Source organism: Suncus etruscus, chromosome 10, assembly GCF_024139225.1.
Source record: "Suncus etruscus isolate mSunEtr1 chromosome 10, mSunEtr1.pri.cur, whole genome shotgun sequence".
In the NCBI taxonomy this organism is placed as follows: Eukaryota; Metazoa; Chordata; class Mammalia; order Eulipotyphla; family Soricidae; genus Suncus; species Suncus etruscus.
The window spans coordinates 48,935,389-48,957,235 of record NC_064857.1 but is presented as its reverse complement, the minus strand read 5'-3'; the positions used below and the strand labels follow the sequence as shown (position 1 = coordinate 48,957,235).

Here is a 21,847-nt window from a genome sequence, read left to right as displayed (position 1 = left end):
GGGGGTTAGCTCTGAGGAGGCAGGATGGGTCCTGGCACCCACGCGCGCTCTCAAGTTCCCTCCCCGTGGAAACGCACTCGGGTGACTTGGGGCCGCCCCTCTCTACGTCCCCGCGACCATCCATCCACGCAGGCGCGCGGCCCAGCCCACGGTGCTCCCCCGCTGTGCTCTGGCAAGCGTGCTCCCGAGGAGGGAGGAAGGAAGGAAGGCAGGCAGGCAGGGAGGACCAACGCAGGCGCACGCTCGTCGGCGCGCGGCTGGGGCGCGGGGGCGGCGGCTGTCAGCCCCGCATCGCAGCTGCCAGTGTGCCGCATCGCCGCGAGACAGACCCGCCCGGGCAAAGCCAGCGAAGCCCAGCTCGGTGCCCGCTTCAGCACCGCGGACAGCGCCGGGCGCCCTGGCCTCTGCGGGGATCTGAACCCCGCTAGCAAGCGCGCTCGCTCGCTCGCTTTTGGCACCGCCGATCCGGCCCGGGGTGTCCAGCTCCAGCCGGGGAATGCGCCCCGCGCCCCGCGTTGGCGTTGCCCAGAGCCGGGGAGCTGCGGCCCGGAGCCCATGAGCGCCATGCATCTGCTGACCCTCGCCCTGCTTCTTTCCTGCTCCTTCGCGCGAGCCTCCTGCGACCCCAAGATCGTCAACATCGGCGCGGTGCTCAGCACTCGCAAGCACGAGCAGATGTTCCGCGAGGCAGTGAACCAGGCCAACAAACGCCACGGCTCCTGGAAGCTGCAGCTCAACGCCACGTCCGTCACGCACAAGCCCAACGCCATCCAAATGGCCCTGTCGGTGTGCGAGGACCTCATCTCCAGCCAGGTGCGCCCCAAGGATGTGCCCAGGGCCCGTGTCCGTCCGTGTCCTTGGTCCTCCCCTCTCTGTCCCGCACCCGGCAGCGTGGTGGTGGGGTGCTAGGTTCTCCGGGGAGCACGATGGGACCCCTCCTCGTCTCCATTCTCTCCCCCCCTCCACAGACACACACACATGTGTCCCCTCTAGGACCTTTGGGGAGCAAGGGGAGGGTGCGGGGAGGACTCGGGGAGGATGGCGCACATCTCTGCAATGCGGCCCTGCTTGGCAGAGGGCACCCACAGAGGCGCGTTCACTCAGGCTCGGGCACGGGCTGGCACGCGTTTCCCTCCCCGCGCGCGCACGCAGCCACGTGCAAGGCGCCCCGGGCCACTAATGCCGCGCGCTCCCCACCAACGCACGTGGAACCCCCACATGCAACAACCAGCCAGGCACCCCACATGACAGGTGCCGCCCCGGGGACAGGGAGCTAGACCGGGAGCTGGGCAAGGGAGCCCCTCAGGCCGCCCTTGGCCCGTGCTCCTCCGTGGAGGGACTTAGGGGCCCTCTGTTCTTGGGGAGACCCTGTGGCCAAGGAACCCCTCACCTGTAGTAACAGAAAATGGGCCTGAGTCAGAGCGCTGGGACATGGGATCCAGCCTCTGCTCCAGGGTGCTCTGTCTCTGCCCACCGTGCCAACACCCCAGACCCACTGTTCTGTCCCTGTATCCCCAAGGTCTCTGTATCCTCAAGGTCCCTGAGTCCCACCATAACTGAGTCCCTTTGTCCTAGCATGTCTGGGCATCCACTGCAAGGGGCACCTGGACATCCCCCCCCCCAAGGGCCAGCCTCTGTTGCTGCCTGTGTGGCCTGACCCGGTCCCCTGTGCCTGCAGGTCTATGCCATCCTGGTTAGCCACCCCCCAACGCCCAACGACCACTTCACCCCCACCCCCGTCTCCTACACGGCTGGCTTCTACCGCATCCCTGTGCTGGGACTGACCACGCGCATGTCCATCTACTCGGATAAGGTGAGTCTAAGCCCCCCACCCCGACCTCGCACCCCCCGCGGTGCTCACACCCTCTGCACACTTACAACACGTGCACACCTGCAGACCCTCATACATGCTTACGACTCTCACACATACTTCGTTCCTACACACACACACACACACACACACACACACACACACACACACACACGGGCACATCACCCTTACACCTGCCACTCACACATGCACTCACACACACCCTCTTCCATGTAACACACTCTCACACTTGGACACACATTCATAACCACATTCACACCCACTCTTTTTTTTTTTTTTTTTTTTTGTGGTTTTTGGGTCACACCCGGCAGTGCTCAGGGGTTATTCCTGGCTCCAGGCTCAGAAATTGCTCCTGGCAGGCACGGTGGGGACCATATGGGGCGCTGGGATTCGAACCGATGACCTCCTGCATGAAAGGCAAACGCCTTACCTCCATGCTATCTCTCCGGCCCCTCACACCCACTCTTAAGTCCTCCAGACACACCACACTCAGACCTTCACACAACCTCACTTACACCACTGGCACACTTCTACATCCATTCCCCACTTCCTCACACTTCACTTTACATTCACTCACATCCACAGGCACACAAGCCTCACACATATTCACATCTTCCATGCACACCTCTCAGACTTACTCTCACACGCCTTCACTCACACACCCACATGATCCATTCACAGACTGTGCTCACACACCACACTTTATAGACAGTCTTGACCCTTACACACAACCGCATGCCCACCCATGTGCACCTCATCGTGCGCCTTTTAAATCCATAGCTTTTGCGGTCACAGGCGCTTGCTCTCATAAAGTCACATACATGGAGACCTGCCCTCACACACACACACACACACACACACACACACACACACACTAATATGCACAGACTCACAAGCATAAGCCAGTCTCTATTGTCCCCCAGAACACACACCATATCACACTGATGCTGTGCCCCTCACATACATCCCACACACACCTTAGGAACACAGGGCAACTTGGGCATATGGGGACACACCTGGCATACGGGGCATACACAGGTACTTTCAGGACCTCTCAGACACACTCAGAAACATGGGGACACACTGGGTACACACACTCGGGTATACACAGGCATATGGGACACAATCGAGTACATGCAGGTACACAAGGCATTCTCAGGCACTTTCGGGGACACTTGGGTCCATAAGGACATGTGGGCAAATGCTCCTGACAAGTCACAGGCACCCACAGCCTGGCAACAACAGCTCCCCAGGGGCTGGGAAAGGGGACGATGGGCAGGCTTGAGGGCTGGGAGAGGACTTGGATCCTGCACCTGTCTGCGCACGTGGTGAACTTCCCACAAGATCCAGCAGCTGGTGGCTCCAGGGCCCTGCTGGAGCTGGGGCTTTAAGTCAGCTCCACAGACTGTGTCCACTAAGGGCTAAGTGTCTGGGCACCTCCTTCTTCCCTGGTCCCTCTTCTCTGGAGCTCCAAGTCTTGCTGGAGCCTCAGCAGATTCTCCAACCAGCCCAGGAGGAGCCTGGTCTGCCTGGCTGCCCCAAGTCAACCCCATGCTGGGGTGCTTGGCCCTAGAGAGCCTAAGGAGAGCAGCCTTGCGAGCAGAAGAGAAGTCGGAGAGCTGGAGTGTGGCGGCCTCTCTCATGGCACAAAGCAGCCCGGCTGGTTTCACCTCCCCCCAGGAATGCCTGAAGAAGGTCCCACTCCTGGTCACCACAGTCAAGGAAGAGCCCAGCTGGGCGCAAAGATGGGGCGAGTGGCCAAGCACAACCCTGGCATGCACGGGGCACCCGAGCTTGCTTTTTGCACTGCAGTCCCTGAGTTCTTCCAGGCATGGCCTGGGGGCCCCTGGCATTGACTGCCTATGCCAAGCCACACTCTGCCAGTTGTGAGCCTAATAAAAAAAAAGGAAGAGGGGCTGGAGCAATAGGACAGTGGAGAGGGCACTTGCTAGCACATGACAGACCCAGTTTCAGTCTCCAGCATCCCATAGGGTCCCCAGAGTTTTCCAGGAGTGATTCCTGAGTGAAGATCCAGAAGTCACCCTTGAGCACCGCCAGGTGTAGCCCCAAAACAAAAACAAAATGGGGGGAGAGAAATGAACTGGAGAGATAGATAGCAGCACAGGGGTGAGGCATTTGCTTTGAAAGTGGTTGCTTGGAGCCAGCGCAGTGGCGCTAGAGGTAAGATGTCTGCCCTGCCAGCGCTAGACTAGGACAGACCTCGAGGTTTGATCCCCTGGGGTCCCATATGGTCCCCCAAGCCAGGAGCAACTTCTGAGCGCATAGCCAGGAGTAATACCTGAACTTTACCGGGTGTGGCCCAAAAACCTAAGAAAGAAAAAAAGAAAAAGAAAGCAGTTGGTTGACTTGGTTTCCTTCCTGGCACCAAGTAGTGTCCTCTGAACCTGCCAGGAGTGAGCCCCGAGCACAGAGACAGGACTACTCCCTGAGCAATATTGGTGTGACCCCAAATCAAACCAACAAAAAAGGAGAGAAAAACTTTGAGGGTCACCCCCAGCCAGCACTAGGGGGTGATGGGCAGGCACATAGACTGTTCTAGCCATGCATCACAGGGGCAGTAAGCAGAAACAGTGAGTCCAGGATCTGAGGTCTCTCTCAGAGGACCAAAGAAGAGAGTCAGGTCCAGGGCTGGAGCAATAGCACAGCAGGGAGGGCATTTGTCTTGTATGCCCCAGGTTCAATTCCCAGCATCCCATAGGGTCCTGCCAGGAGTGATTCCTGAGCACAGAGCCTGGAGTAAGCTCAGAGTGCTACCAGGTGTGGCCCACAAACAAACAAACAATAAGAGATTCAGGCCCCCAGACCACACCAGAGGCTATTCTCAGTTCTGCTCCCCAAAGTCAGTGATCATGGGAAGCAACGGGTGTCCCATTCTGACCTAGGAAGGATGCACACACTGGCCCCTGGACAAGACTGCCCAGCACTGTCCTTTTTGTAAATCTGGGAAAGGATCTCTATCAGCAGGGGTGGGGAACTGAGGCCCTGGATATGGCCAGGCAAAGGGCTCAGGAGTTTCCAAACATGCTTGTTGGGAGCTGGCAAGCAAATAATGTTTTCTTCTGAGATTTCATCAAGAGCCCCCCTCCCCTCCAGGTTCGGATAGATAGCACATTGGTAGGGCGTTTGCCTTGCATCCGGTGGACCCTGGATGAACCTGGATTCCATTCCAGGCATCCCATATGGTCCCCTGAGCCTATCAGGGGCGATTTCTGAGCATAGAGCCAGGAGTAACCCCTGAGCACACCGGGTGTGACCAAAAAGAAACAAGCAAACAAAACAGAGGCCCCTCCCAACATGGATGTACCTCCTTTTGATGAGGGCTGAGGGGAAGCAGTGCGGGGCTGGAATCTCAGGCTGGCAGTGAGGAGCAAAAAATCCTGGACTTCTAGGGTGACCCTGCTGTGTGGAGGAAGATGGCTCCAGGATGATGTCCCAGTGTGGGTGCAGAGAGTCAGTGAACCCATCGTGTCCTGGCTATAAGCTGTGGGGACTAGAAAACATCTGGGTCAGGCCGTGGCCCCCAGACAGTGGCCCCAGGTCTGAGTTGCCCAGAGCGAGGTACAGGATCTGGAGGACAATGTCCCAGGTCAGGGTGCCCAGTGCAGGGGTGAGCAGGCTTCCCAATGGGCCTGGGAGAGGGGGGAGCATGGTGGGGCAAAGTCAGGACTCCCAGTAGTCAGGGCAGAGCACAGCAGGGCGGGGCAGAGTGGGGTGTTCCTAGGAGCAAGGTCAGGACTCCCAATGGGAGAGACAGAGGAAAGTGCATGGAGAGCAGGTACAGGCATCCCCCAGTGGGCGGGGCAGCGCACAGTGGGGTGGAGTCAGGACTCTTGGTGGGCGGTGTCAGGAGTCCCTGTGGTTGGGGCCTAGCAGGGTGGGGGCGGGGTCAGGACTCCAGTGGACGGCCAGTGCCGAGTGGGCGGGAACAGGAGGCAGGTGGGCGGGGCCTTGAGTCAAGGGAGGGCCAGGGCTCAAGTGGGTGGGGCCAGGGGTCAGGTGGGAGGAGTCAGGGCTCAAATGGGAGAATTAGGGCACAGGTGGGCAGGGGCAGGGGCCAAGTAGGGCCAGGGCAGGTAGACGGGACAGGCACTGTGTGGGTGGTGTCGGGGCATAGAGGGTGGGGCTATGGCTCGTGTGGGAGGAGCCAGTCGTCGGGTGGGCGGGGCCAGGACCTATATGAGCGGTGTCAGGGCACAGGAGGGCGGGGCCAGGGTCAGGTGGGCGGGCCAGGTCCTATGTGAGCAGTGTCAGGGCATAGAAAGTAGGGACCAGAACTCGGGTGGGCGGGACCAGATATTTGGTGGGCGTGGTCATGACTCGCCTGGGCAGTCATGACTCGGGTGGGCGGGTTCAGGTCTTGCTTGGGTGGGCGTCTTTATGGCTCTTGTGGGCGGGGTCAGTACTCGGGCGGGCGGGGTCAGGGCCCTGGTGGGCAGGGACGGGGTCAGGCGGGAAGGGCGAGGCCCTATGTGAGCAGTGTCAGGACATAGGAGGGCGGGGCCAGGGCTCGGGTGGGTGGTACCAGGACGAGGTGGGCGTGGCTATGTAGCCTGTGGGCGTGGTCATAAATAGGCGGGCGGGGCCGAGTTCGTCGGGGCGGGACCAGATCGCGGGTGGGCGGGGCCATGGCATTAGGGGCGGGTCATGCTATTGGGGGCGGGGCCGGGTCGCGGGTGGGCGGGGCCAGGCAAGCCGGTGGTCCACGGTCGGCCCCGCCCCGCCCGCCCGCAGAGCATCCACCTGAGCTTCCTGCGCACGGTGCCGCCCTACTCGCACCAGTCGAGCGTGTGGTTCGAGATGATGCGCGTGTACAGCTGGAACCACATCATCCTGCTGGTGAGCGACGACCACGAGGGCCGCGCGGCCCAGAAGCGCCTGGAGACGCTGCTGGAGGAGCGCGAGTCCAAGGTGAGCCTGGGCGGGCGGGCCGCTGCGTGTGTCCGTGTGCCGCTCGCTCGCTCGCTCGCTCGCTCTCTCTCCATCCCGCACCCAGCGCCTCGTCCGCGCGCCCGGCCTGTCCGCGGCTCATCTCTCTCGCTTCTGCCATGAGTCGAACTCTCCTTCGTGTCGGTCCCTGCCAGGCGAGGGCAGGACCACCTGGAGCTCCGCAAACACCCCAAGCCCCGCGGCGAGAAGCCCCTCCCCGGGGCCCCCCGACCTCCGTCCCCAGCGCCACCCTCAGGACCCTGCACCCCCACCCACCCAGCTCCGCCGAGTCGGAGTCGGAGTCGGAGTCGGAGACAGGTCCTGTCTATGCAGATGCAGGGGCCAGAACAGGGATTCGGGGGGGGGGGTCCCAGTGACCCCGTTCCTTCCTCCCACCCCCAATCTGTGAGCCGGTGTCCAGAGGAGACCAGATTTCCCCTGTCATCAGTCCAAGCTCTGGACGCTCAGCAGCACCTGGCAAGAACCCATGTTGGGGGAAAGCCAAAATCAAACAAACACAGCAAGCAAACAAGCAAACAAAGAAGGGAGAGAGGGAGGGAGGGAGCCAGGCTGGGAGGACGGGAGGAGCAGTGCGGTGTGGCGAGCAGTTGCCTAGAGCAGACAGACCTGGCTTCTTTCAATCCAGCACCCTGGCCCTGGCACCATGGGTTCCAGAGGGAATAGCATGCTGGGGCTGGGTACTGAAGTCAGACCCCAGGGACGGGTGGGGGCCTGTGGTGGGGGATTGGCTGATCTGGGGGATGCTGGCCCCCTGAACCTGGAGTCCCACCCTTTCGAGCTCGTAGCCCTGCATCCATCACACCGGAACACAGATGTTATACTCAGCACCCCCAGCTGGTGCCCCCACCTGAGACCACGTCATTCCACTTGGAACCTTCCCCACTGCCAGACCACAATGTACCAGAGCCTTCATACCTACGCACATCCTAACTACGGGCCATTGTACCTCAGCACCAAAGCCACACAAACACACACAGGATCTGTGCCGACATCTTCACAAATATGCACACACCACCTGGTGCCACATGCACACACAAAATAATGAGTGGCACACAAGTAAACATGCATGCTGCATGTACAATGCATGTATAAACATATGTGATGTTCCATGTACTCTGCGCATATAATGTTGGCATGCGCAGTAAATAGTTTTATAGTCTCAATTAGTCCTAAAAGTAAACATGATATAAGCATATGCAACACACACGTATACGGGCACAGACATAATGTGCAGATGCATAGCACACATGTAGAAATGCACATGATGGGGCCAGAGCAATAGCACAGTGGGTAAGGCATTTGCCTTTCACATGACCAACCCAGATTCGATCCCCAGCATTCTATATGGTCCCCCGAGCCTGCCAGGAGTAACCCGAGTGCCACCGCATGGCCTCAAAACCAAAAGTAAATAAATATTAAAAAGAAAGAGGGCCTTAGGGGCTGGAGAGATAGCATGGAGGTAAGGTGTTTGCCTTTCATGCAGAATTGGTTCAAATTCATTAGTTCAAATCCCAGCATCCTATATGGTCGGTCCCCCGTGCCTGCCAGGAGTGATTTCTGAGCATGGAGCCAGGAGTAACCCTGGAGCACTGCCGGGTGTGACCCAAAAACCAAAAAAGGAAGGAAGGAAGGAAGGAAGGAAGGAAGAGGGCTGGAGAGATAATATGGAGGTAAGGCATTTGCCTTGCATGAGAAGGATGGTGGTTCGAGTCCCAGCATTCCCATATGGTCCCCATACATCCTCCTGAGCCTGCCAGGAGCGATCTCTGAGCGTAGAGCCAGGAGTAACCCCTGAACACTGCCAGGTGTGACCCAAAAAACAAAAAAGAAAGGAAGAAAGAAGAAAGAAAGAAAGAAAGAAAGAAAGAAAGAAAGAAAGAAAAGAAAGAAAGAAAAAAGGAAGGAAGAAGAAAGAAAGAAAGAAAGAAAGAGAAAGGAAGGAAGGAAGGAAGGAAGGAAGGAAGGAAGGAAGGAAGGAAGGGAAAGACACATGATGTGAGTCCACAGTGTGCAGACAGACATGATACATACATGGTAAACATGCATGAAGTGGGCACATGCTGCACATACATGTTATAGGCATGATGGTGCAACGCAATGTAGGCGCACACCGCACACATAATGTGGGTGTGTTCAGTTCAACATACTGTTGGTGTTTGCAGTGCATACGTGATGTAAGCCAACACATAATCTAGGTGTGCACAGTACACACAGACTGCATGCACATGATCTAAGTACAGCCCCCACGCATATGTACCAGTATGTAAGTGCACTCACTTGCACGCATGCACAAATGTGTGTCATTCCTTTCGGCCTCCTTGGGTTTCAGTAGACTAGATTGCTGCATGTACACAGGTGCCCCCCAGCTTCAGCACGCAAGAACATACCCATGTTCTCTCACCCAGAGGGGTATGCACATACCCCAGCATGAAGTGGCACCTGCTCCAACCCACAAGGACTCATACATGCTCCTGCATGAATGGGCATATGCATGCCCTAGCACACAGGGGCACATATGTTCCAGCATGCATAAACATGCATGCAAAGACACATACAATTCATCACATGTTCCAGTACAGGGGCATATACATGCTTCAGCATAGGGGCACATACAGGATCCAACACATAGAGACACAGGCTTCCCCACACATGGACACATATATATTCCCACACACAGGGCTACACACACTCCAGCACACAGAAAGTGCTTGCACACCGCACAGTTCATGTACACAGATCACCTGGATGTCCACAGAGGCAGAACAGGGAACATAGTGGGGAGGTTAGAAGGGAGAGGGCTTAGACAAGAGGTCTCCGCAGTCAGGACCGACGGGAAGGGGGGCGTTGCTGGGCCCAGGTGAGCCCCACAAGGACATGGTGACTAGTGCAGTCAGGGCCCCCCTCCCTGTGCTCAACTCCATGCCCCTAGCTCTCTAGACCCTCTTGGCCCTGCCCCAGCCCCGGCCTCGGTGTTTGCGAGCTCCAGGTATGTGCCCGTCTGCAGACGTGCCGAGGAGGTGGTGTGGTTGCTTTAGCGCCGTCATTTTCAACCGTTTATAATCTTCTTCTGTGTCTGCATATTTTCTCTGTGCACATTATTCATCAGAGTAAAAAAAGGAACTATGAAAACCTCGACCAACTGTCCTATGACCACAAGCGCGGACCCAAGGTATATATGCATGGACGTGCACGCCACCCATCGACTAGGGAGCCCTGGCCTCGGTGCCTCGGCCACGAGGGCCGGCGCAGCTAAGCCGCTCCACGCAGCAGGGCTGAGCAGTAGGAGAGAGAGGACTTGAGGCTGGCAGCTGCAGCAGGAGGGCCAGTGAGGGCGTGGGGAGGCCTGCAGCCCACCCATCGCAGCCTCCACCTGGGCCAGTGCCCCAGAGGTGGCACAGCCACTGGACAAGACAAGCTACCCTCTAGGGAGTGCATGCCAACCTCTGGGATCCCCGGTTTCCTCGTGGAACCCAGGAGGAGCCCCCAGTGCCTGCTGGGTCTGGGCCGGTCCTGCAGGGGCCCAAGACTCACGCCCAAGAGGCTCTCCCGTGGTTTCCGAAGAACCACGCCAGCCCCCTTCTGCTCCCGGTTGCATTTCAAAACTCCGTTTCCTGCCCGCTGCACGCCTCTTTCTGAGTCTTGGTCCACTTCAACTTGCATGCTCAGTACAGAGCGAGGACAGGCTGAGAAATGCAGAGCGAGGTCCAGCAGAGAGAGAGAGCAGAGCGGGCTCAGGAGAGCCAGAGGGCTGCGGCCAGAATGAGAGAGCTCCCGGCCAGGAGGAGCAAGGAAGGCAGGTGGCAGGTGCAGGTGGCAGGCCAGGCTGGCAGTCCTAGCGACACTGCCGCTGCCTCGGGGTTCCTAGTGGCTGCAGAGGCCCTCGCCCCTCGAGGCACGATGTTCCCCGCCCTCGCAGGCCACTAACACTCCTGCTCATACCACAGGCCGAGAAGGTGCTGCAGTTTGACCCGGGGACCAAGAACGTGACAGCTTTGCTCATGGAGGCGAGAGAGCTGGAAGCCCGTGTCATTATCCTCTCAGCCAGGTGAGGCAGAATAGTCCCCACCCTCCCACACCCCAGCATCCTCCGTCCTCCCTGGCCTGCCCATATGCCCCTTTGCTGCATGACCTGCCCTCAGCTGGCTTCTGGGGCATGGAGCCTTTGAGGGATGGTGGGGACCATTGCCAGTGTGACAGGGTCTGCAAACAGGCTCTGGACAAGACCCCACATAGGGAGATGTGGGACTACAGGGAGCAAGGTCAGAGAGGGGGCTGGCTGGGGGGAGGGTTCAGAACGAAAACCACCCTTTGCAAGTATCTGAGTTCTCCTGGAAGGGTAAGACCACATGCCTGAAACTGGAAAATTCATACCCCATGGCCTTGGGGCTCTGGGGGTACTCATCCCCTCTGCCTGCAGCTGAAAGCTGCAAAGACAGCAACCCATTTTCCCTGGGTGGAGATGGGGGGACCAGCAGACACAGCTGTCTGGCAGGCCAGAAGCCATGACACTTGGGGGTGAAGTCACACAACTCAAGATGGGGCCCTTCTGGCCCTGCTGAGCCTGGAATGTGGGAACCAGTGCTCTGAGTGCTACTGTTTTGATCTGCCAGCTTTCCCATCCATGGTCGCCTCTGGCCAATGCTGGAAGGTCTTATGGAAGAAGATAAGGGGCCTGAGCAATAGCATAGCAGAGGGGCATTTGCCTTGCACTTGGCCGACCTGGGAGGGACCCAGTTTGGATTACTGGCATCCCATAGGGTTTTCCAAAATTAGAAAAATAGAAGGGTCAACTCCACCAAGGCTGGGGGTTGCACAGAGGACCTTGTTACTAGCCCATCTCAAACCAGGCTCTGCCCAAAACAATTCCCACCCAGAAAATAGCCAAATCAAGAACAAACCTGCCACAGCATGCACTTCCCAGAAATAAGCCCCACTCGTGATAAACCAATATATTGGTGATATAATTGGTGATAAACCACCAATATCAAATCCCACCCTCAGAACGCACCTCCCAGAACTCGCCAGTGACAAATCCCACCCACATCAAAGCCCCACCCACAGCAAGCCCCTCCTATAGAAGGCACATCCCATGACAAGCCCCGCCCACAATAATCCCCACCCACATCGAAGGGCCACCCAGGAAAGCCCCACCCACCCAAAGACACAGCCGGAACAAACCTTGCCTGCAACAGATATCTGGAACTAGTCAAGAAGCTCACACAGCTCCAACAACCCCCAGATCCTCTTAGTTCTTCCTTCACCTTAGGATTTGAGGGACATTATTACAGCTGTGAGGATAGAGGTGTGGGTGAGCCAGTAGACCAACATTGCCTGTCAGAGGTCACCTTCATCTGGGGCCAGAAATATAGTTCAGCAGGGAGGGAGTTTATCTTGCATGCAGCCGACCTGGGGTCCGTCCCCAGTACCCCATATCGATCCCTGAGCATCACCAGGAGTATTTCCTGAGTTAAAGCAGAAGTAATGAGGTCAGCTCGATAGCACAGTGGTAGGGTGTTTGCCTTCCACCTGGCCGATCCAGGACAAACCTTGGTTCAATCCTCCGTGTCCCATATGGTCCCACGAGCTAGGAGTGATTTCTGAGCACATAGCCAGTAGCCACACGTGAGCGTCACCGGATGTGGCCCAAAAAAGAAAAATAGAATTAAAAAAGCAGAAGTAAACCCTGAGCTCCACCAGATGTAGCCCACAAGCCAAATAAATAAATAAATAAATAATCCCCCTGCACTTATGACAGATGAAGCTCATATTGCAATCCAAGTGACCCAGATGCCGCCCAGCAGTAACGAGTAAAAGGACAGAATCCCACTGTGTCCCCGTCTCGTCCTGACAGAGACCTGGGGGATCTCAGTTGTGCTCTCCCTGGTCAGCCCTGATAAGGAGACATAAGCACAGCAGAGAATTGACATGCATTGCACACACAGACAGGGCACATCCCACACATGCTGCACAGGCACAGTCATGCCCCTTGTGTGCACTTATCTTCACAGACAATACACGACGCATACATGCAGAGCCACAACACTGCACATGGAAGCTTTCTGCATTTGAAGGAAGTAATCACACGTGCACATACCAGGCATATAGTAACCCCCATGCTGCATGTATAAAAGAGCACTGGAGAAGGATGTTTGCCTTGCACAACATGACTAGCTCAGGTCCCAAAGCCTGCCGAGAGTGATCCCTAAGTACTAGTTGTGGAAAAAACAAACAAACAAGCAGGGGCCAGAGCAGTGACCCAAGCGGTAAGGCGTTTTCCTTGCATGTGCTAACCTAAGACAGACCGCAGTTGGATCTCCCGGCATCCCATATGTTCCTCCAAGCCAGGAGCGATTTCTGAGCACAAAGCCAGGAGTAATCCCTGAGCATCACCAGGTGTGGCCCAGAAACAAACAAAAAATAAACAAACAAACAAGGGCCCAGAGTGATAGCACAGCAGTAAAGCATTTGCCTTGCATGTGGCCAACACAGGACCACCCCAAACAGTCTCCAGTCCCCTGAGCGTGCCAGAAGTGACCCAAAAACAAAAACAAATAAATAAACAAACAAGGGACCAGAACAATGGCACAAGCAGTAAGGAGCGATTTCTTTTTTGGGGGGGGTTTTGGGTCACACCCAGCGGCACTCAGGGGTTCCTCCTGGCTCTGTGCTCAGAAATCGCTCCTGACAGGCTCAGGGGACCATATGGGATGCTGGGATTCGAACCACCATGACATGCACAGCATATGTGTAACACTGCAGACACAGAACACACAAGGAAACATGCAGCAGGGCCACATACAACATGCACACAGCACACACAGCAGGTCACACACAGCATGAACACAGGTGTTCACTATACAAACAGCACAGTATCAACACTGCACACAAACACAATGCAACAGTGTAGACACTACACTGGTATGTATGCTTGTGCACACGTGTGCTTCACATGCACTCTGTGTGCTCACATGTATATATAATGGGATCAACACACATTCCCCTCACACACGTGAACTACCTCACCCTGGACCTGCAACAAAAAAATTTCCTTTTTTTTTTTTTTTTGCCATGTTTGACTATGATCAGGGGTTACTCCTGGCTCTGCACTCAGAAATGTCTCCTACTAGTGTTTGGTGGACCCTATAGGATGCAGAGGATCGAACTCAGGCCGGTGGCATTCGAGGCAAACACCCACCCTGCTGTGCTATCTCCGGCTCCATAAACACATCATTTTTGCTCCAATGATAGGAGGCAGAGTGCTTTCTGCTGCAGCGACCACAGCCACCAGCTGATGTGACAGGTGTGTCCCCATCAGGACTGAGCACACACGTGAATACCACACACGACACATCTATTGGTACCCATGCACTCCAATATGTATCATATGCAGCACATGCTCTGCACACATGAGCCATGACATGATGACAGGTTTGTGTGTGTCATCCCATGTTTGCCACTACCAAGCAGATAACCCAACCAGCGCTGAGAGTCAACGACCACCTCTGATGATGTAAAGTGCAAAAGGGAGTTTATTCAGCAAGCTGGGCCCAGTCTTGTAAGAAGAAAAGGCCCTGTGTGAAACTAACAGGCAGCTTACATAGGTTAACAGGCTTTAGCAGGCTAAGCATTTCGTTGGTTGATACATAGTTTAACTTGCACATTATACATGATTACCACTACTGCCTGTTCACACTCACTCAGGTGCACACACTATCACCAAAGCACAGCCTTCACCCCAGCCACACATCCACCAGCACCCGTCTTCGGTGTTCCGAGGTACCTTCAACTAACTATCCAGGCCAGGGAACCCAGGGGCCTGGCTTCTGGAGCAGGAGCAGAAGCAGATCCCCAAGGCAGGGAAGGCCAAAATCGAAGAGGCCAGATTGCCTCCTGGTGTCCTGCTCTGGCTCCTGCACCATTTGGCCCAGGTTAACTGACCGGTTTTCTCCTTGGGAGGGAAGAGAATCCAAACTTTCACTCCAAGTTCCCAGAGTGGCCACAGTTTTGTGGGAGCTGACTGTGAGAACCTGCTTGTCCCAGCAAATCTGATAGCCCAGTGTCCTGCCAGGCTTTGGGCAGTGGGCATGGGCACAGCACCGAGCACTGGAACACAGCATGTCTGAGGCTCTTACACTCTCTCTCCCTCAGTGGCCCGTGTGACACGACCAGGGGCTGCCAGCAGAGCCTTTCTCCACTGAGTAATGTTTGATACCATGGCAGATGCCCCCCCCCCCAAGGGCCCTGCCGCGCCACATCACTGTGAGCAGCTCTAGATCACCGCCTGGCATCCTGTGATCTAGTGCACCCACGGTCTGGGCTTGTGTGGAAAGGGCCCACAAAGGGCCATCCCTTGGCACTGGCTCCCCAGGGTCCCCCATCGAGAGAGCTCAGGGCTACTTCGTGTGGCCGGCACAACCAGGGCCCCTGCCCTATGCGGCGGTGGGGCGAGCTGGTGGGAGAGGGTAGCGGAGAAGATCCCAGAAGGACGAGCAGCCTTGTCTTGTGTTGCGTGGGGTGCGGAACTCAGCTCTGGAAAGGGCTCCCGGCATCTTTCCCAAGCACAGTAGCCCCGCCACTGTTGGCTGCGGAGGGTGGATTCGTGACGGGAGTCTCCCACCTGTGCCCACACCTGTTTCTCTGGGCCTGGCACGGGTTAGCCAACACCAGCCCACGAACCCAGGTGGCCCCAGGGCTGACGTGGGGAGCAGGGCATGTCGTAGGCGCCCCGTCCGCCCCGATCCGAACCCCAGGGCCTAGGACTCCGGGGCGCTCTCCCCGGCCAGCACCGCCCATAGCAGCGGCCGCCGGGCGGGTCACCCTGTGCCCACAGCGAGGACGATGCAGCCACCGTGTACCGAGCGGCCGCGATGCTGAACATGACGGGCTCCGGCTACGTGTGGCTGGTCGGGGAGCGCGAGATCTCGGGGAACGCCCTGCGCTACGCCCCGGACGGTGAGTCGAGTGCGAATGCGCGCGCTGCCGAGCAGGCCCCGGGGGTGCAGGGGCGTCCGGCCTTGCCCGGGCCCTGAGCCTCGCGGCGCCCGCCCGCCCGCAGGCATCATCGGGCTGCAGCTCATCAACGGCAAGAACGAGTCGGCGCACATCAGCGACGCGGTGGGCGTGGTGGCGCAGGCGGTGCACGAGCTGCTGGAGAAGGAGAACATCACCGACCCGCCGCGGGGCTGCGTGGGCAACACCAACATCTGGAAGACGGGGCCGCTTTTCAAGAGGTGCTCGCCACCACTGCAGGGCGGGAGGGCGGGGCCCGAGGGGTGGGCGTGGCCATGGTTGTGGGCGTGGTCTTATGTGGGCGGGTCCTGTTTGTGGGCCGGGCCATAGCGGTGGGCGTGACCTACGGGTGGGCGGACCAGGACGGTGGGCGGGACCATAGGGATACAGGTGGGTCCAGGGAAGTGGGTGGGACTAAAGGTTGTGTGGGCGGGGTCAGATCAGTGGGCGGGGTCAGGATGGTGGAGAGGCAGGCGAACAGCAAGCAGGGAGGTTCGGGACCCGGATCAGAGGGCCGAGATGGGCAGGGCAAGATGGGCAGTCCTCGGTGTGGCTAATAGGGCGTGGCTGGAGCAAGGCCAGAGGGGCAGGACCAGAGGGTAGTGCTGGACAAGGTGGGAGGTGGAGCGGGCCTGAGTGGAGCTTGGCAGGGAGGAGCTCGATAGGGCTGTCCAGGGCCAGGTAAGGATGGAAGGGCAGGGGAGACAGATGGGGACGGGTTTGGGCAGGGTGACATGGGGCGCCAGAGATTGGGACACCAGAGAAGAGGGGCCAGCTGTAGGGGTAGGGCCATAGGGAGGCCTGAGGGGGTGGGCCGGATAGGGTGAGGCTGGGGTAGGGCCATAGGGAGGTCTGAGGGGGTGGGCCGGATAGGGTGAGGCTGGGGCAGGGCAGTAGGGGGGCCAGATCCACATGGAACCAGAGAGCAGGGCTAGGGAGAGAGGCGGGGTCAGAGGGCAGGGCCGGGACCCTGGTGGGAAGTTTCTGGTGGATCTGGGGATGTTTCCAGAGGTAAGAGAAGCCATTCTTTTTTTTTCTTTCACACCTGGTAGTAGTGATGCTTGGGGCTTCCTCCTGCCTCTGCCTCTGCACTCAGGAATCACTCCTGGGAGGGCTCAAGGTGCCCTATGGTATGCTGGGGATTGAACCCAGACCAGCCGCGTACACTCACTGCTGCGCTGTCTCTGGGCCCGGATAGGGCTGCTTTAGGAGGTGAGGAATTCCTCTTCAGCGGTGAGCAAGCACATCAGGGGCCCTCATCGTGCAGACAGACACTTCCCATCTTGTCATTTTCTCCACTGTGACTGTCACTTGCCCCTCTGCAGCACTGGCACCCACCTTTAGAAAATCACTGCTGTGGGCCCGGAGAGATAGCACAGCGGTGTTTGCCTTGCAAGCAGCCAATCCAGGACCAAAGGTGGTTGGTTCGAATCCCGGTGTCCCATATGGTCCCCCGTGCCTGCCAGGAGCTATTTCTGAGCAGACAGCCAGGAGTAATCCCTGAGCACTGCCGGGTGTGGCCCAAAAACCAAAAAAAAAAAAAAAAACAAAACAAAACAAATAAAAAAAAAAGAAAATCACTGCTGTGCAGGCTGCTTCCTAGCCCCACTTCTGTTCAGTGCAGCCCGCCCTCAGGTCCCCACCAATCTCCCAACCACCAGCCATTGGAGGGAGGCTGTGGCTGCAGGTTTGAACCTGGAGAGACTTAAAGATTCAAGCAGTCAGGCCAGGACCTGGGGGCTGGTACCCAAACCCTAAGTCTCAAGTGATGGCCCCATGGAGCCCCAGGGACACTCGACCTGTTGAGCAGAGGGACTAGCAGGTTGTGCTCATCTTTGAGCACTCTTCCAATATGCTCAGAGCCCAGTCCATGGTGCACACGTACCTGCAGACATATGTCCAGAGAGACACACAATTACACAACACACACATACACACACAAACACGTGATCAGTTGTTCTTCCCCAGATTGGGAGAAGACCAGTGCCCACTAGCCCCTGTGCCTTTATCCCTAAAGCACGGGCCATGGCTATAAAACTCAATTATAGGTTGGGCGGAGTGATAGCACCATGGTAGGGCATTTGTCTTGCACACAGCCAGCCAAGGACAGACCTGAGTTCAATTTCCGGCCTCCCATATGGTCCCCTGAGCCTGCCAGGAGCGATTTCTAAGCAGTTCTGAGTAACCCCTGAGCACCAACAGGTATGGCCCCCCAAAAATATCTCAATTGTAGGGGCCAGAATGATAGCACAGCTATCATGTTTGCCTTACATGTGGCCAATACAGAGTCCCATATGGTCCACTGAGTCTTCCAGGAGTGATTTCTGAGGCAGAGCTGAAGAATACCTCTGAGCACTATTAGGTGTGGCCCAGAACCCAATGTAAATAAATAAAACTCAACTGTCATCGGCTTCAAATTCCTTGACATGGGGCCAGAGTAATAGTACAGTGGCAAGAGCATTTGCCTTGCGTTGACCCAAGTTCAATTCCCAGCACCCCCTATGGTCCCCTGAGCTGGCTAGGAGTGATTCCCTGAGCACAGAGGCAGGAGTAAGCCCTGAGCACTGCCAGATGTAGCCCAAAACCCAAACAAGAAAGAAAGTCTTTGACAAGGGTCTGGGACTCAGGACCACTGTTCTGGGTCACTCTGTTCCGACGCAGGGCTTTGGCCACCACTGCTCCCTCCTGGGGAAGGGACAGGGGCTTGAGCTGCGCCCCCACCCCCAGAGGATGACCTCACTGCCTTCTTCAGGGTGCTGATGTCCTCCAAGTACTCAGAGGGCGTGACTGGCCGCGTGGAGTTCAATGAAGACGGGGACCGAAAGTTCTCCAACTACAGCATCATGAACCTGCAGAACCGCAAGCTGGTGCAAGTGGGCATATACAACGGCACCCATGTAGGTGGGGGTCATGAGGGGGTGGGGGCTGGGGCCTTAGGGTCCTGGGGCCAAGACCCCTGCGTGGCCACCCTCCATCTCATACTCCCACCCCCAGGTCATCCCCAACGACAGGAAGATCATCTGGCCAGCCAGGAGGGGAGACGGAGAAGCCCCGAGGGTACCAGATGTCCACTAGGCTAAAGGTAGGAGTTCTGAGCATCCTGGCCAGGTCTTCAGTCCCTGACAAGGGGACTGTGGGGTCAGTGGATCTGTGATCTGCAGCACTTTGAGGCCTGCGAGTCCCCATCTTCACACACTCCCCACACCTCTGGTTCTCCTGGCCTGCCTCCCTACAGCTGCCTCCCTGCCCACCAGCCCCTCTTTCCTGGCCTCACTCTCTTGGGCTGTGTTGCCTCGGGTCCCACAGCATAGGAGGCACTTCCTTTGGTTAGCAAGGGTCAGAGCATAGGTGCTCGCAACACCTGCACATCCTCATAGGGCCTTGGCCTGCTCGTGACCGAGCTCTGGCTCGTCTGGTTATCACTGGTGGTGGCTTGGGCCCAGTGAGCACAACCTCTCCCTTCAGGACTGACAGCTTGGCTTTTTGTTAGGTTTTGGGTGGCGCACACCTGGTAGTGCTCTGAGGCCACTCCCAGGGACTTGCCAAGGGTCCACTCAGGATTGACTAATTTTTGGTTGTTGAACCACACCCTGAGGTGCTCAGGGTTCATTTCTGGCTCTGCTCAGAGATCACTCATACATGGTGCTGTTGTATATTGTTGCATTAAATAATTAACGACGGTGCTGGATGGAGATGGATGGATTGAGGGATTTTTCTCTGCCATCCCAGGCCACGTGGCTCCGCAATCCCCATTCAGCTGGCGGGTCCCAGGTTTAGGTGAACGGCGGAATCAGACTCATCCAGAGACAGGCATCAGGAAGTATCAGCATTATTCTTGCCCTATCCACCACATGTGTGGCCTATATCATAACCTTTTTTTTGGCTTTTTTGGGTCACACCCGGCAGTACTCAGGGGTTACTCCTGGCTGTCTGCTCAGAAATAGCTCCTGGCAGGCACAGGGGACCATATGGGACACCGGGATTCGAACCAACCACCTTTGGTCCTGGATCGGCTGCTTGCAAGGCAAATGCCATTGTGCTATCTCTCCGGGCCCTATATCATAACCTTTTAAGCATTTGCTATTCTTAGCTAGCCCTGCATCCTAACTCCTTTCAGCCATCTTCCATTTGACCTCCATGCTGGCAAAAGACCAAAAGGACGAGAGCTAATCCCCTGGGTCAAAGGCTTTATCTACCTTTTCCAAGACCCCTCCCAGGAATGGGCGGGGTCTTGCAGGTAAGGTCAAGTTACCTAGGAAGAAAGGAGGGATGAGGCTTCATCTCCCCCTTCTCTGAAATATAAAAGAACCTTTTGTAATCCTGACTCCACCTTTAGCCAAAGACGGGTTAATAGTTTCATGCAACAACGTAATAGAGTGAAAATTAACATACCAGCCCTTTTCAAAAACATAACATTTCTGCAAAATATATATACACCTGTAACTTAAAATTCTCTTAATGCTTTTTTTACCAAGCACTATTCCGGAACTTTCATGTTCCTATACTTTTAAACTATATTGGGGGAACTTTCTGTTTCTATTAACCTTCCCTACACACAAGTACTACAGCATAAATACATAACATACATTTTAAAAACAGGCTAAGTACATTAAAATACACACAGTAAAACATTTTGCAATTGAAAATATTAACTATGGAAAACAACAAAACACATTTGAATTATAAAGACAATGACTTAATTAAGACAAAGATGCAGGCGGTTAGAAATCAGATCTTTAAATGGGCTAAACTGTTATTACTCCTTTTTTTAAAAATTTTTTTAAACCACTAACTAACTAAAACTTATCCCATCACCAACTGTGAGTAAAATATATGACTACCCACTTAGTCCCTACACCTAAAACCATAAATCCAGATGCTGGTTTGTCCCACGCTGATCCAGGCTCGCCGCTTTGGGCCGGATTAGGCACTTTTCGTCGCTTTTCTGCCACAGGGTTGGAGTTCTTGGCTGATTACAGCTGCCTTTTCTCCCCTCCGGAGGCACTTTGCAAGCAGGTTCCAGCTTTTTTGCAGGGGGCTTTTGGATGTTCAGAGTTCTAAAAGTCCAGTCCGAAATTTTCAAAGTCGAAATCCAAATTCAAGCCGAAGGTTGTTCTCAGAAAATCAATCCACTTTCAATACAGTCTTTTTTTCTCCTCGGAGGCTGAGGTCTTAGGAAAAAAGATTTTCGGCAACAAAGTTTCAGTCCTGAGTGTTGGATGGGAGTGATACAAGTTTTCAACCCCCCTGTTTTACTGATATTTTTGCCCCTAGAAGGGGTCGGAGCCATCTTTGAACATGGCTTCACGTAGCCAAACACTTTGGGCTGACTCCATGTGAAAAGAGCCAAAATCAAACAGAAGAGCAGAAATCTCACCATATTCGCTGTTTTCTTGGGTCCAGGTTTCAGGTCACAGTTAAATAATTAACGATGGTGGTGGATGGTACTTGTGTGTAGGGAAGGTTAATAGAAACAGAAAGTTCCCCCAATATAGTTTAAAAGTATAGGAACATGTAAGTTCCGGAATAGTGCTTGGTAGAAAAGCATTAAGAAAATTTTAAGTTACAAGTGTATAGTATATTTTGCAGAAATGTTATGTTTTTGAAAAGGGCTGGTATGTTAATTTTCACTTTATTACGTTGTTACATGAAACTATTAACCCGTCTTTGGCTAAAGGTGGAGTCAGGATTACAAAAGGTTATTTTATATTTCAGAGAAGGAGGAGATGAAGCCTCATCCCTCCTTTCTTCCTAGGTAACTTGATCTTACCTGCAAGACCCCGCCCATTCCTGGGAGGGGTCTTGGAAAAGGTAGATAAAGCCTTTGACCCAGGGTTTGGGGTCTCGGCTCTCTTTTGGTCTTTTGCCAGCATGGAGGTCAAAGGGAAGATGGCTGAAAGGAGTTAAGATGCAGGGCTAGCTAAGAATGGCTGTGCTCTAAAAGGTTATGATATAGGCCACACATGTGGTGGATAGGGTATGAATAAAGTTGATGCTTCCTGATGCCTGTCTCTGGATGAGTCTGATTCCGCCGTTCAC

The 21,847-nt window shown here is 55.6% G+C and overlaps 1 protein-coding gene across 1 annotated transcript in view; it reads left to right on the top strand.

Moving 5' to 3' along the window:
* The first annotated feature begins 253 nt into the window (after window positions 1-253).
* Window positions 254-21,847, top strand: part of GRIN1 (glutamate ionotropic receptor NMDA type subunit 1) — a 30,105-nt gene continuing 8,511 nt past the window's right edge. Inside the window, 10 exon segments of the mRNA XM_049782398.1 lie at window positions 254-813; window positions 1,679-1,813; window positions 6,584-6,760; window positions 9,906-9,968; window positions 10,744-10,844; window positions 15,630-15,751; window positions 15,855-16,029; window positions 18,561-18,705; window positions 18,803-18,835; window positions 18,837-18,890. Of these exon segments, the coding sequence (XP_049638355.1) occupies window positions 556-813; window positions 1,679-1,813; window positions 6,584-6,760; window positions 9,906-9,968; window positions 10,744-10,844; window positions 15,630-15,751; window positions 15,855-16,029; window positions 18,561-18,705; window positions 18,803-18,835; window positions 18,837-18,890 (1,263 nt within the window). The 5' untranslated portion in view covers window positions 254-555.